At 31.5% G+C, this 17,096-nt stretch overlaps 1 protein-coding gene across 4 annotated transcripts; it reads left to right on the top strand.

The window, feature by feature from the left end:
• The first annotated feature begins 6,158 nt into the window (after positions 1–6,158).
• On the top strand, positions 6,159–16,937 carry LOC113393104 (trypsin-1-like). 4 transcript variants are annotated; one of them, XM_064216538.1, is made up of 8 exons: positions 6,159–6,463; positions 12,724–12,850; positions 13,182–13,217; positions 14,000–14,162; positions 14,550–14,758; positions 15,197–15,282; positions 16,280–16,370; positions 16,784–16,937. In XM_064216538.1, the coding sequence occupies exons 1-8, from the start codon at positions 6,362–6,364 to the stop codon at positions 16,903–16,905; spliced, it is 936 nt and encodes a 311-aa protein (XP_064072608.1). In that variant the 5' UTR covers positions 6,159–6,361; the 3' UTR covers positions 16,906–16,937. The 4 variants fall into 4 exon arrangements, with proteins under 4 accessions (XP_064072608.1, XP_026485599.2, XP_064072607.1 ...); XM_026629814.2 differs by having other exon boundaries at positions 6,165–6,463; positions 15,197–15,357; XM_064216539.1 differs by lacking the exon at positions 6,159–6,463 and adding an exon at positions 8,584–8,725 and having other exon boundaries at positions 15,197–15,357.
• The last annotated feature ends 159 nt before the right edge of the window (positions 16,938–17,096 follow it).

Genomic DNA, 17,096 nt, shown 5'->3' with positions numbered 1-17,096 from the left:
AAATGGATACTAAATAACCGGCTGTATAGTACGTATAATGCACATGTATCTGCACTAGCGATGCGCGGCTTACTATAATAATTAGTCACTATATAGTCTGTTCTCGCTTTATATTGTATAATTTACCCGACTGTCCTTTAGATATAAAAAGGGTAGGTAAACTTTTTCAAAGGCAAACTACATTTATTATGTATACATTGTAACTATCTAAATTTAAAACAGTATGTAAAAAATAAAATCAAAATCTTTTCAACATAGAAGCAATTTAAATATTACATATTGTCACAAAGAACTCACTGGATTGGAGAAGAAAATACACCTTGGAAGATAGGCTATCGAATCATTCTCAAGTGATATCATCCATGAACTCTACAATTGTACTTACCTTTCACACACTAGTATTCATTTTTAGTATTTTTAAATTTTCTGTGGTGAAACCGGACAGTGCCCCTAATGAGTTACTGAGTAAAGTCGAATCATAGGAGCAATTAGTTCGTGTAAAGTTATTACCGTTTGCAATGGATATTTATCCATAGTTTAAATTGATGTAATACATTAAGTAAACTTTAGTTATGTTATATTATTTGCACTGATATTTTCTTAAATAAAAAAACCACGCCTTAAGATATTAGTAATCTTCATTCGTTTAGTAATTGTATTACGTATGACGAAATATTAAAAGGTCTGAATTCAAATTTATTGCATTAAATATATATGTAAAAAAATATCCTGAATGTTTCAGCCACTACTATTCCAACCACATAAGTCAGACATTAAACAACGTTAACATTGAATTGACGAGATATCAATTATAAGAGATCATATCTAATCTATGATATACGTTATGGTTATTTGAAGTAATGGTGTTTAATTGTCACCCATTTTCTCGACATTGAGATATGTGGAAAAGTGTTGTATTACAATTAAAGAGCTATATAAAATCGAACTGAACATCATGTTAGTGTTGAATTAAATTTAAAGCTGACACTGGTTCGGAAAGTTGATTCTACCGGGAAGAACCGGCATGAAAGTCAGTAGTTCTCTTTTCCACCATTTTAATTATAGAGCATGTAATATGCCATTTTATCAATGCTTTTTTTGACGCGACATTAAATTTTTTCGACTAAATATTGGAAATAGTAGGGAATATGTAAATCTAAGGTATTGTTGCCTCATTGATTGGAATATGATGTACATATTTTGAAATTATTCGCATGTTCAGTTAATCCGCAGGCGTGCTGTTCAACCACATAATCGATTTTAACTAGCTACATCCCCGATAAAATAAAGGGCCTATATATAACCATTATATTGAGGGACATAAGTTGAACAAAGACTGACATAACAAGTCTTATTGGTCCTTGTAACCTTCTTGGGCAGAACAGTTTTTTTTAATGTATTTCTTTTTTAGGAGTTTAGGCACATAGTGATCATGTCAATCCTGTAGGATTTAAAATTATTAAAATATAAGCTTTATAATTTGGGTTTTCTACGGTTTAAGCCTATTATTACAAGTTTGTACAGCATTCTTGCTTTTTCAGTCCCCGGAAAGGCAAGAAAGGGCAGAACAGTTAATCTTAGGATTAATCACAATTCGATCAATGGCTTAGGAACGCTTTGAACAACAAACATATTTTTTTTTTATCAATACAGAATTAGGTTCACACTGGTAAAAGCCGTGGCATCAATTTTAAAATAGAGAAAAAACCGTCATAGATTATCGTTACTATTATTTAAATTTGCTTTTAAGGATTTTTTTTATTCCCATAGTAAGGTACCTCGGTTGGAATTATTTTAATGACAACTAAATTTCAAATTTTTGGTAATCGATTTTACTATTGAGGAATTTGATTGTTATTTTATTTATTTAAATTCAAATAGATTATATAGACAGGTAGAATTATTAATTTAAAGTAATAATAATTAATAAGACTAGAGCATCAAGATAGTTTTACGTGATACTTGACGAACGCGAAATAAGGGGTTCCTAGTGGGCGAATTGCTAATTTTCAGTTTTGAGCAATCTAGAAACAGTAATTGCCTTTTCTCAGTAATATACTTAAACGAATGTGATACAACAAAGTAGGTACCTGAATAAGCTTATGTCAGATTAGTTTAAACCTTTATGCTCCTGTAGAGAGAAATATTTCATTAATTCGGTATTTTATTCATATTTCTCCGAAACAGTCTAATTCTTAATCTGAAAATCAAAAATGGTACATATGTAGAGATACATATGTACTGACGGTTATTATTTTAGGCATTTTTTGCAGTATCACCATTTACAAAGGATATTCGTTTGCCAAAAAAAATCAATTTTAACAAAAAATATAAACATTGATTTGCACATAAATACACAAGGAACATATTCTGCTACTAACCACAGTTTCTAACCTACCTTTAATTTTTAACCCATTTAATTTTATTTTCATGATTGACATCTCGAGCCTGCGAGTCTTGCAACTTCTACTATTTTTTCTTTGTGAACAAGGTAAGTCTATTATAAAAGTGCATTTATTCTTTGTTTTTTTTTTAAATAAATGATTTTACACAAAAGATGATCAATTTATTTCATTCCTAAAACTCTTCGTATATATCGAAACAAATTGATAGTTGTCAGGTTACTGTAACAAAATCATACATCACTAGCTATTTCGATTCTAAGTCGTGATGTTATCGTGTCTGAATTTAGTCTATGATGATCGAGGTGAATCTGAAATGGGGCTATACAATATGGAATCGCATCGTACCTTAATGTCCAACTGATGATAAGGTACATGTATGGAATACACAGTACTAGACGTAGTTATCGTAGACGTGGGGATCATTGTTTAATGAATGAGATACTATATTTCTTAAATATCAAAGAGGACAAGACTAAATTAAAGATTTATGATGACAATAGTTGCATTAACTTTATTGCGGCACTGACTATGAACTACGAATAAAATGGATATCTACTTTCACACGTACACATATTTATTTGTCTTGGATAGACTACTATATGACACTAGTGACCCGCCCCAGCTCCGCATGGGTGCAATGCTGATACTAAATGTACTACAGAATATCTTGCAACGGTCACAGCTTTTTGTCATTAGACACAAACCGCTTTGCCCCTGCATTTTAAATCTGTAATATCTTCAAAAATATCCATTTAAATTACACGCTGCGAAGGGCCAAATTGATCTATATTAAACGCACAATGAATTTCTTCATTGTTCAAAACTTCATTGGATAAGGATTAACGCTGTATTGCTTAAAATCACTCCGAAAATAAGCCATTACTTCTCGTAAAAAGTAAAGGTAAAAAATGTTTTTTGTTATAGATCTACTATCGCAGACATTTTTAAGGTGTGCAATACTGTAGTGAAAAAAAGTTTATTTTCGACATAATTTTGGAAACCTCTAAAAGATAATCAGTGTTTCTCTACAAAATTGTGCATGTATAATACATACAAACCTTTCTCTTGAATCAATCTTGAAAAACCGCATCAAAATCCGTTGTGTAATTTTAAAGATCAACGCATATACTACAGGGACAGACAGCGGTAAGCGACTTTTTTTATACTATGTAATGTTGTTCATGTTTCAAATCAATTTGAATATATTAATTATAATTTACAACTTGGTACTAAAAACAAAATTTTTAAATTATACTTTTTTTTTCTAGAAAAACGTAACTTACTGCTAACGTAAATTAGAGGAATTCCTATGATATACCCTGTACAAGTTAGCTGGATGTTTTTGACAGATGTAAATTTTTCTGATCGACAACTTTGCAATGACGAATATATTATCTTTTTAATTTAATTATTTTAAAAATTGTAAAAATATTTTTAAAAATACATATAACACAAAAATTCCCAAAGATTCAAGCGTTATCCGAAAATTTTAAGATTTTCTAATAAACATATATTAATGCTTCAAAGTAAAATTTAAATAGAAACACTGAAAATAATAGACGCTTGTACAATGTTACATCGGTCGGACGGTAGGGACGCGAATAACAGGCAGTAACTGCTACAAATATCGATTACAAAAATCCTTATTAAAGATCATTGTTAAGTTATTGTTACGAACGGGGATCCTTTTGGTTGGGGTCACTTTAGCTGGTATAACTGTTTAGAAAAATATGTTAAAAAAATTTAATTCTAATTTGAATTATGTATTTCATCGACTGTTATATATGTTATATTTTCTGTTTCTCATCACTAGCCGTCTGTCAAAAAGATCAAGCTAACTTGAATAGGGCATATAGTATTATGTATAATGTAATATGATTTTATGAAATAAATTCCTGGACGTAATATTTAAAAAACATCTTTGGGTTATAAATAATCATATGCCATAAATGTTTAAATTTGAAATGAATATCGGTTTATTTATTGAATTATATTATGCATGTTACAAAACGACAACGTTAGTTTAATAATATATAAATTTAGGCGTTTTATAATCAAATTAAATATTATATAAACCCATTACCGTCTTTACCATAGGGCACATGAGGCACGTGCCCAGGGCCCCGATCCTGGGAGGGCCCCGAAGAACAAACGATTTACCAAATTAAACCAAAAAATATCTAGCAAAAGGGCCCCAAATTCATGGGTGCCCAAGGGTCCCAGCATAGCTTGAGACGGCTCTGTATAAACCTTTTCTAAGACATCTATTCACTTGTTTTAGTATTTTAAATTCGATCATCTTCAACTATTTTTAATGCAATTCCAATTGTTGATTAGATATTTATCGGCAATTAACTACTGAACATATTTGCTCAACTTGTTAATTCTCTAAAAGTTACTAACATACATATGTGGGGCTATTACGGTTAGAGCATAGCAACTGTTGCTTTCAAATATTTGTTGCGGATTGATAAATGTTGCAGTCGATAAATCAGTATTATGGAGTGTTATGCTACTGCATAGGTCAATAATACTTACTCATATTTTTATGATTTGATTTGATATCAATCCGCAACAGATTTGATAGCAACAGTTGCTATGCTCTATCCGTGATAGTCCCATAGACCCTTCGATTATGTAAATAATATGATTAAAGATATATTTTTTTATTCATTACGCCTGTTATGAAAGATTATTTCGCTCTTGTTAATCGCTATAGATGTGTTCGTAGTGGATTGATTCTCGTAAGATAATCGCTTCCGATTCTGCAGGTCTTTCAAAGCTCCAGGCGGGGTCCATATCTCACGAAGTAAGGCATGTATTTTTTATATTCAGACAGATAATAATAATGAAATCCGATATAAGTTATTATAATTTGATTTTATTTATTTATGAATGAGAATTGATTTATGAACAACGAATTGATATAATATATCCTATTGAGAGGATTGGGGCAGGCGTAAAAGCTAAATCAACAATTTTAGATAGATTATGCGAATGGATATTATTAACTAATACAATTGTCTAACATCTAAGCAGATTAATACTAATATTATAAAAAAAGTCCCGACCCGACCCTGCGTGATCGAGGTTCGACATAACAAATAAAATAAATACTACTATTAATATATCAATTCAAGTTCCATAAAATTAAGGTATTAGAATAAACGAAAGTTTGAATGAAAAAAAAAATATTGATACGAGTATAAAACAGAACTTTAATTTTGTCTAGTGCAAATAAAATGAAAAGTTTGAATTCCGAAGAAACAGAATTTCTAATATTCTGCTACGTGTTCTGATCTTTTTGTTGAACGTGTTGCGGAAATGCCTACCGAGACGGCGCTATGATTTCACTTTCATTTACCAGTGTGGAAAATCCAGCATCTGCGAGTTATGATATCGTGAGAGATGACAGGTTCATGATGTAGATATCTATCATTTTACTAACACAAATATAAACACAGGTAACAATAAAGTTCTATTTATCTACACTGAAAGACAATTTGAAACATAAATATTATGTGACTGATATTTAATGATGTATAACAAATAAAATCCTTTTAATGATCAATTAGTAAGGAAAGTAAAAGTATTGGTGCTTGCATTGTAATAAAAAAGTATTTTATTGGTATATATCATTTATGTACAACCTTATTGCAAGATAACGATAACATGAAACAGCTGTGTAGTATATACAGTTGTGGTGGTAACGGCGGTGGGGCTTATTATTTTGGTTCGAAGAGAAAGTTCGCGAAGTGGTGGCCGAAGACCCCAGCTCGCAGAGGATTCCGCGCGGCCGCGGCCGACAGCGCCAGTCGGCCAGCGATTTGTTTGCGAAATATCCAAATAATGCCATTGAATCACTGCTGCCGAATTCGACTGTAAAAGCGCGCGCGGAGATGCCGCGCAAATAAATACGCGCCGACACAAAATATCGCGACACCCGAACAACGACAATGTGCCCATGGAGATCAGTGGCTATATTTTGTGTGCTTCTTACATTAGCCCTCTCTGAGGCTAGGAAAATACATCCACAGGACGCTATACTTGATAACCATGTAAGTAATTTAAAAAATGAACATTTTATCGGTCACATTACGCACGACAGTGCAATGACTTCGAATGCACTTTTACTTTCAGTGGATTGCACTCGCTTGATACTTACGTTAATTGCTTACAAATAGTAATTAATGAAGTTAAGCAACTGTGGGAATTACTTAAATGAATATGATGTTATATAATATTAATACTTAAGATATATGGTCCACAATACGTAGGTATTTTATTGTCGATAGTAATTTTTTTCTTATTTTTGAATCAATCTATTTGGTAGGTAGTTGTTTTTACTTATTTTTATACTTACTAAAACCATTCTGCTTATTTTTTTCTAAATAAATATCTTTAATGCTTAATTAGTTTCTGAAAATAATTATTCAATAAATATTTTAATTTTACTAGGTATACCTACCTACCGGTACTTGTATGTTTAAGTCTGTTATGTTTACACAGTTACGATTACGATTAGTTAGTCTGTGAAAATACTACAGATCTTAATTGATGATCGCTAATTCACGTCCGTACAAGCGCCAGTCACAATTTTTTCCACATACATATAAACAAAACAAGCAGTGGTGCTGCATAGAACAAGCTAGGGAGCTTATTCTAAAAGCTGTTAGGGAACAGGAGAGTGTATTTTAAACACACTAAGTCTTTAATCTCGATTATGTACGTCACTCTACGTTATTGTATTTAATGGTATAAGAGCATAGATCTTATTCACCTATAACCATCTCGAACTGTCAAATATAAAGAGCCTATCATTATTACTAAGATAATCCCGTTATTTATTACTTGGGCATATTCCTAATAGTAAAAGGACCGTTGCTGCGCAGTAATTGGTTATTTCTTACTTAATTGTAATATATTTTATAATTTGATTATAATAAAAAGATATTCTTAAAAGTCTAACGTCAATTCCACCAAACATACCCACGTAGAAACATACAGTCACTTGCACACATACGCATACCCCAACACACACACACACACATACTTGTATATTTTAATTGCACAACCATACACACTTACGATATAGTCTGCTTCGCCATACATATATTCCATCTTTATACTTTTTTAAACATAATATTTATTTGTTGTTTACATTTACATACCCATAAGATTTATAATAATGGTTGAGCAATATTATCGATAAATGAAACGGATATGCACTACTTTCGCCGGTTACGAAACGTTATATAACGTTGTCTTATTCAATATACATACCTCCTTTGGATTTTAATTTTGTCCATCCGAAATTAGCTTCTTGTACACAAGTCAACATTTTTACCTATTTAGGGGCAAACACTAATAATATTCATTAATCATTTTGACAAAACATATTCATGTCTTATATCATAAGGCATCGGACTCGACGTAGGTAGTAACAGTTTGGAAGTGTACTCTTATATAACATATTTAAACATGTAGCTCCGTAAGATAAAAATACATATACGTATATAAATATATACAATAATAGTCATAATACATATCCGAAAAAAATAAAGGTGTACTAAATAAATACCTATAGCATATTTAGCGACAAAAGGTATGTTTTTTTAGACGGCAGTTAGAACATGTGTGGGACTTAGAAAATCTTAAATATAGAAGAAGACAGTTTCATAGCTGAAAAGCTTTAACATTTTAACCCTAACTTTATTTAAAATTTAACAAAATAATCTTAATTCACGTTGAAATTAAATTCATACTTATTAATTTTTTATTAAAAAAAAACATTGTATTTCTAATAAAATCCAAGGGTTGTCCAAAATGGTCTACTCAGAGAAAAACACAAAAAAGCATAATATGAAAATTTAACACGCAACGAAATTACATTATAAGTAACCTACTTATTTATAGTCAAAAATACATACAAATATATAATATCTAATTAATTTCAATACGGCAATAAGCTATGTAAATACAGGGAATCTTTGCATCAATATAATAGAAAAAGAAGGATATCATTTAATCCACACAAGATAAAATTAACATACGATAATTTTGTAATAAACGTATCGGCGGCAATTTACCCTATGTTAGACCAACAACAGTTTCAATTAATTGTCGTGGCATACCTCTACCATTATCGTAGTTCATTAGAAGCGCAGACTGCTTTGTTATTAGATAAATGGACAGCAGTCGCCCTCTTCCTGTTCTTGTGTACTTAGTTCTGCTCAGAGCTTGTTTTGAGGATACCCGTGGGCAGCGTTACAGTTATTCCGTCTGATCATTGTTTCACCCGACAAGGATTACAGATACAGGTAAATGTCTTGTTTTTTACTGTTATTTCGAACTACATTTAATTTGTTATTACGATAAAATTTATAGATATTGCGTTTGGGAGAGAATTTATGTACAGGAGTAGGTAATTTTCATCTATTTGTAATGAATGAAGTAATGGCAACTGATTGGCGAGATTGTTTTAAAAAAAATATTAAATCAGCGGCTTTTTTTGTAGAAACGAAGATGAAACCTTTATTTGTTGAATAATTTCAGAAGTATGATAAAAGTTATTAACTTTGTCATTCTAAGTCATTAAATAAGTATCTAGTATTTAAAATATAAATTGTTAACAATTTCTAAAGGAAGGTGATGTTTTAGTTTATAGAAAAACAGGTGTACTTATAGGCACTTTAATTTTAATACTATTTAAAAATAATAATTTATTTTAAAATAAATTTGTTAAATTAAGTACTGCGCAAACTTTTATAGCAATTTATAAAATAAAAATAAATATATCCCTATATCTACGCTTCATGATATAAGTTTTGTATTTTACATAATTTTAAAATTTCCGTTTTACGTCACAGTTTCCGGTTACATTTTTTCCAGAGGTACAATTGTTCCGAACTAATGTTTGCATTCAACTATTAAGCTTATTTTAATCGACTTTCTCCAAATTATCGCAAAAGAGTTTATGCGTCACATACAGAATTAATTTTTTAGATCGATCACTACAATCATAATATTATAATAATAACAGACAAAGAAAGTTCTTTTTATTTTTTCTTCTAGTGAAACAGTTTAAAAACCTCTTTATGAAATATAAATAGGTTTTTAATATATTAAGTCACAATAGCTCGACGGTATAGTAGCCGCCTATTGATGGGGAGGTTGCTATATTTTATTTTTATATTCAATCTTGATTCCTGGGAGCGAATGAAATCAACTTTACACCTTTACGCTCAACCGAAGGGAAAATTAGGAATAGGTATCAGTAATTCCTTGAAAACTTTTTCTTTACAATGTATATTGTTTGAGGATCATATATGAAGTATTTTGTAAATCAATACAACAGTTTTGTTTCGAATCTTCACTACAACATTTATAAGTTTTTATCAATTATTGTTTAAAAAAGTTGCCCTCGTTTCCTTATAAGCAAGAGCGCCAATACTTTCTTGTCTTTGATAAGCGACTTCGGATAACAAAAACGAGAGTACAATAACAATTACCTTGTGAAAGGCCCGCAATTACTTTGGAAAGTAGTTTACTGATTGACCTTACAAATTTGAAGGCGTTATAAAAGTCCAATAAAACAAAAGCAAAAACGAAGCATAGAATATTGTTGTGAGGCTTTAAATTAAACGTAATTTATCATCCTTTAAATCTCCTTAATTTAAATTCAGCTTAAAATATCAAAGAAACCAATATATTACTTTTAGTGTTTGTTAGTAATGTAGGTTTAAGTTTATGTATGTAAGATTAATGTTTAATCTACAGTAAGTTTATGTTACGGGAACAACGTTGTGTAGTCTATGGCGTCGGACATACGATATTACGATACGATTGTTGTTATACGACGTCTTGTTTATAGCCTATTGTCACCAAAATGTAATTCAATTTGATTTGATATTGAACTTCAAATGTATTAACGAACGTTGATTAAAATCAAGGTCCATTGCAACATTGCGAGCTAACGGGTCATGGCTCAGTTCAGATTTGCACGAATTATATCAAATCTAGGATCTTTTTGTTATTTTTTTGTGATATCAACCTCGATACTTAATTAAATATTTGACATTGATTGATATATAGCGAAAGTTACAAGGTTCATAGACTGTTAGGTCACGATTTGGTTCTTTAGCTTAAAAGTAAAGGAAGTCCTCCCGGCCAATTTGGGCCGCACGGCCGCTCTCGCCTAGGCAAATGTGCAAGAGTTATCACATAGGCAAACTGTGTGCGCTCACTCTATTACACTCTGCATTCTCTCGTTCATAATTCGAGACGTGAGAATGTAAACACTGCCATCTACAAATTTAAATCAATTTTATTTTTAGAAAAATAAAGACCTCCTTGTCCTCCTATTAAAAAAAAAAGGGTCTCGGGATCTGCATCATCAAAAAAACAAGCCTTTAGGCAACGACCAACAGAAATTTCCTTTCACTGGTAAAAGCACCATTAGCAAAAAGCCAGATACAATAAAAAAAAATAGTCAGTATATTTGTTTGGTGGAAACGAGAGTCTACTAAAAATCTTAGATACCTCTGTCAAAAATTTTCTTTTATATATTAAGCATAAGACATATACTTTATAATATGTCTATTACGTAACTTTAAATTTTGTGTATTCAGAATATACTTAGTCTATCTAGGTCGTTACAACATAATTGTTTACATATAAGCAACCTTAGCCTTGTATACCTTATAACACAGGTTATCTAATATTGGTAACATATATCCGTATGTTTCGTCACAGTTACGTAGCAATGCGAGGGAAAGCGTACGAATTAAATTCAGCTTCGGCTGTTGGAATGTGTAGAGCAGTATTGTTTTTTATATCGGTAAAGTAAAAATAGACGCATTTTGTTATCCTCGTGGTGGTCTAATTGTTTTAATTAGAACGAAGTAAATAATATACAAAAATGATGTGATCATCGGACTACTGTAAATTAAACTTGTTTTTTTTTTGGATATCAATGTCTTGAAACGTGTCGTTTCTTTTTTAAAATAATATATATATAATATGTAATAAGCACACGCATATTTTAATTCATACAATAAATTATCATTATAAACAACTAATTATATTTTAATTGTATTACAGAAGTGTAAGCAAAATAAATTTATATAAGTTTCTTTGTGCAACAATCTATCAACGTTTTTATACTAAATATTCATATTATATATAATTGTATGTTTAAAAAGAAACGCAACTTAATATGTGGTTTGATTGCTGTTGCTAAATTCTGCTCAAACAAAATCTTTCCTTTCACCTTCAGTATGTAAAAAAAGATGAGTTCACAGCAATCACATCAAAGAACAAGGTAAAAAGATAAAAATAAAAACATCACAGAAGACCGGAACGATCTTGTTAAGATTGTGAAAGTAACATTGACATTAGCGAGCAATTATGTTACGCAATGTTGTCGGTACATCCGCGCTCAGGTCAGGGAAAGTTAACTGCCTCACGCAGTGCATATCAAAATTATATAAGTCAAATATAAAAAACGAAAAAAAAAAAAACATTGATAATCAGAACCACTTTAGGTGAAAACTTTTGAATGCTTATTTCTTTGTTTTATTTCGTGAATAGGGGAGAAATTTTGGAATGTCGGAATTTTCACATAATAGGTTATTGATACATTTGTCATATAGATATTTTGTATATTTTTATAAGTGAACTAGCTATTTCAACAGCATCGTCAATTAAAATATGGATGTTTTTGTCGCAATTAGGTACCTACTTGATAGTAGTATGTTTTGTGTAATGTTCTATTTCGTGATATATTGTACTAAATTACTACGTAATGTAACTTCAGGTAGTTTACGTGATACAGGAACAAAACATAGCTTAATTTCACTTAAACTTACTATTAACCACGTACGTCGTGCGCTATAATGCAATAAGAATAGTGAGGCCATAGCACATTGAAAATCGAATGCTTTCTCCATATATGATTAATGCTTGTTGTTTTTATTATGGTTATTTTCAGTTACGCTATATAGTCGGCATAGATCGGAGACGTAATATGTTAGTACTATTGATCTAGGGTGCCTCCCAAATATGCTGCGCTTGTGACTCCTAAAGGGGAAAAAAAATTAAGTTAACCTCTACACTGACGCTGCTCGCTATGCTCGCTATACGACGGTACCTTATAGCGTCCCAGCGCCGGACATATTATGTTCAGAGTAATTTAGGCGGAAACCCGTCCAGCACACAGTGCAATAACAAATATAAACAAATAAGTTAGTTATAAAATAGGAAATACGATTAATTGTTTTTTTTTCAAATTGTTTATAGTAGAAACTTATTTTTTCAGGTATCCACTGGGAACAGATCATCGAGATTTCTTTTCGACTCTTTCTTCGGTTTGGAGGTACCTCTCTTAGAGGAGCAGAGTGTGGAAGATGAGGACGAAGACCCTCAGGTCAGGAACTGTTCATGCGGTATGTAACAGAAGTTTATAATTGGGTTTACTAATTCATAAAACAAGTTAATAAAACAATGGAAAGTTAACATAAATAAGAAAACGAGATATGCGAAACGAATACAAAATAAGATGACGTTAATGATATTCAGGTGAATAAGTTGAAACGTATTTTGGAAATATTACACAACTACGTTTAATATATTAAACAATGTTAGCGATATTTGTCACTATTTTGTGTACATTCTATATTATGTAGCACACTTATATACTTTAGTTTAGTTGAATTCTCTTTCCACCAGTAGAATTTCCAGCAAATCTAATTATTTTCATTCACATTCACATTTTAGAGTGCGGAAAAGCGAATCCACTTCCTAGAAAGATAGGTGAGTTACACATTAGGTTATAATATAAAGCACTTGTAAATTGATGCAATTTTATATGTAGCACCATCATAATCCATCCGCACAAATGTATTCTCACCTCTTTCCTTCAGATTACAATAAACTTTACTGATAACCTGGCGTTGCTTTTCTCCTCTAGCTTTGTCTTTAGTCCCTTTCTAGTCTTCTTTAGTGGTATATTGTGTATCTTAAAGGTTTAAGGTCATGACCCTCGTTTTGATATATTCACTAAATATTACGTAAGTAATGCATTAATTTTTAAATTAAATTAAATTGGTGTAAATGATTAGACGATGATTATTTCTAACGCAATATTCTAGCATAACTATGTATATGTCTTAAATATGTATAAACAGTGGTGAGTATGAGGTATTTACGGTTTGTTTCTGCTGTTATAAAAAAATCATACTTGTTAGTTGGTTAATCATTCTAAATTTTGGGTGCAAATAATATTACTTTGGTAAGTGAATATGCCAAGATATATATGTAATATTTGTTGATTAACAAATGGAAATAATAATATATATTTATACGAACTGTCTATAAATTAATTCGAATCATTTCACAAATCTCGCCCTTAGCCACTTTTCTAAAAATATATAATACGTACTTTCTCGCAATCAACGACTAATGATCATTTGATTTAGTAAAGCGCAATAAACTTAAAGTAATACGATGTCACTATTACCTTATGTTAGTCAATTAACCAGTAACACAGGCTCCAGCTTCCTATACTAGTTCATTAACCGTCACTTGCTCTGTAGAATGCAGTGGGCCGAACCAAGAGAATCGTATAGTAGGCGGCGTTGCTGCGGGTATCAACCGGTACCCGTGGATGGCACGGCTGGTCTATGATGGTCAATTCCACTGCGGGGCATCATTGCTGACGAAGGAGTATGTTTTGACAGCGGCTCATTGTGTTAGAAAGTTAGTATATACTTTACCTGGCATAGCTTTGTCACTGCGAAAAAAGAGTAAAACTTAAATCAGTATAATATATCAGAAAAAGTTTATCTGAGCGTTCGCCATAATATCTTACACGTGTTAAAGTTTGTACGGTTGTGTTTTTCTTAAGTTTATTCTGATGATATTTCGGAATTAAAGTGGTATCTGTTGACCTAAAATAAAGGTCTGTTCCCTTGTGACGGCTGTGTCTTTTATGTATTTACTGTTAATGGTTTCATAGAATATTTTACGTTATTTGGTATTTGAACGTAAAATATTTTATAAAAAATAACCGCGTCATTTGTAAGTGTAATTTTAAATTTGCTCATTTTGTAAATGATTAAGTTATGTATTAATATAATTTTTCAGACTTAAACGATCCAAAATTCGAGTGATACTGGGCGACCACGATCAAACAATAACGACGGAGAGTGCTGCTATCATGAGAGCAGTCATTGCCATCGTCCGACACCGTAGTTTCGACGCTGAGTCCTACAACAACGACATAGCTTTACTAAAACTTCGAAAACCTGTCGCTTTTTCGAAGATCATCAAACCAGTGTGTCTCCCTCCAGCAAGTACGATAAATATAATAATAATAATAAAATAAGCACTAATATTTATACTACCAGCTTAATTACCACGCCGTCAGACTACAATATATTAGCAGGATATATATTAATATATTACCACGTCCAAGTTCAGATTATTTTCCTCGTGATATGCACATCACATATAATCTGCTGTTTGTGGGTTTTGCGCAATCCATTCGAGTGAGAACTACTCATCAGTTATTCTGCCGAAATATATCTTGTCAATTTTCTAGGCCTCAGTTGTATACTTGTAATCTTTCTGCTTTCAACGAATAAAAAATAATACTACATAAAATCCTTTTTTCCCAAAGGAATCTAAAGTTTGTATACTCGTGTCAATAAATGCCGTTTAACTATTTGATAAAGTATCTGTTCATAAATTAATATAACTCTAACGTCATTAAGACCTTTTTCAACTTTCAGGTGTAGATCCATCAGGCAAGGAAGGCATTGTAGTTGGCTGGGGCCGTACGTCCGAAGGGGGTCAGTTACCTGCCATCGTGCAGGAGGTGCGTGTTCCGATCCTATCGCTTACGCAGTGTCGTGGCATGAAGTATCGAGCCTCACGCATTACTAACAACATGGTTTGTACAATTTTGTTTTCAGTATCAAGAAAACTCTTCCTGGTATATCTAAATAAAAAACCGTAACTACTGTTGCAATGTGATTGGAAGATTTATTTCGAGTTTGGAATATACTTTTGCATGTGATTGCCGTTAGCTTGTAATCATATCTAGCATGCAGTCAGCTATATAATTTTTGTGAGATATTAAATCTTATTGTAATGTCATTTGCTTTTAATATTACATATCAACTAATATAAATATTTAATTGTAAAGAATGAAAATACTGTAACTAGAAAATGAGTCTAATCCGAGAAAAAAATATTACACTGTCATCAGACCTGATGTTATGTACCTATTGAAGTGTTGGGCTTCTAATGTTAAACGAATGCACTCAGCCGAGATGAGAATATTGTGGTGATAACAGAGTTTTACGATTTTAAGTTTGTTGATAAAGTAGATAATGCCAAACAGTAGGAGTTTATGTCTTATTACACGAAGTGTGTTAGGTATTGCTATGATTAGATATAAGGTATGGAAGAGACCGAAAAAGGATGTACTAAGTGCTAAGTATGTGCTCAGTTCGCTAATCCTAAGTACATGGGACAAGGGCCAGTCAGTTAATGATGCCACAACTATACTCGTAATACATAATATGTATCACGTCGTACTGACATAACACTTTAGAGCTCATAGATCGTAGTGCATTGACAGTGAAAAATTGGTTTATAATTTTTTAAGACCAGTGTCCTAGAGCCAGTGTGAAATTTTACTTTTCTGCCTATCTAAAATAAATATACCCAATAAAACTCATTATAACTCAATCAGTACTTAGTATAGGTATATCAAATTACTTTGAAACAATTTTCTGTTGTTGCTATAGATTTTACTCTAATGAGAATTAAAGAAATTAGTGCCTGTATAATTTGTTTTTATTTTATAGCTTTGCGCGGGTCGAGCCTCAACGGATTCCTGTCAAGGTGATAGTGGTGGACCGTTATTGCTACAAAAAGGCGATAGATTTCAGATTGTGGGTAAGGAAATAAATCTCTTAAAATAACATTATATTAGTAGAAACTAAATAGATACATCAGTATGTTGAAGTGCAGTTGTGAATTGACCTGACATTTCACCTTAGTAAATTAGAAATGGAATATTTTATATGTAGCAAGACGAAATTTGGACAGGACGATAATAGACAATAGAAATATCACAATTGAAAATTAAAGATATTTGTAGCAAAATTTCTGCCATCTGATTTATTATTTATTTCTGGACATTATTGATATCGTTTATTTTATATTTATCTCATACTTATACCAATAAAGAGCAATAGCGAGTCTTTGTTTTTGGTCAGAAGCATAACTAGTAAGCTGTTAATTTTTGGAGATTATCATAAATACTAGACGTATTTTGTCGATTATCGAATTTCATTTTTATGTTACAGGTATTGTGTCATGGGGTGTAGGGTGTGGTAGACCGGGTTATCCCGGTGTTTACACTCGGATAACCCGATACTTACCTTGGTTGAGAGCGAATTTACGAGACACGTGTCTCTGTGGTACCTAATTTATTTATATTTTTCTATTAGAATACATAAATTATCATATACATACGTCTTATCAAGCGTGAAATAATTATCCTTGTTAAATATTCAAGATTATTTTTATATAAATTTACTTTTCACAGCAATGTTTTCAACTTTGGAAATTCCTCGTAATAGTCATAAGTTTATTTTAGTTCGTATTGTCATCAAAAAC

This window comes from Vanessa tameamea, chromosome 12 (genome assembly GCF_037043105.1).
Source record: "Vanessa tameamea isolate UH-Manoa-2023 chromosome 12, ilVanTame1 primary haplotype, whole genome shotgun sequence".
Classification (NCBI taxonomy): Eukaryota; Metazoa; Arthropoda; class Insecta; order Lepidoptera; family Nymphalidae; genus Vanessa; species Vanessa tameamea.
Note: the sequence above shows the minus strand (reverse complement) of the source record. Positions and strands in the feature narration are given on the sequence as shown.

Coding starts and splice junctions, on each gene's coding strand:
- LOC113393104 (XM_026629814.2), top strand. CDS start 6,362: ATGTGCCCATGGAGATCAGTGGCTATATTTTGTGTGCTTCTTACATTA. Junction 13,218..13,999: donor TCCACTTCCTAGAAAGATAG/GTGAGTTACACA, acceptor CTTGCTCTGTAG/AATGCAGTGGGCCGAACCAA. Junction 14,759..15,196: donor AGTGTGTCTCCCTCCAGCAA/GTACGATAAATA, acceptor TTCAACTTTCAG/GTGTAGATCCATCAGGCAAG.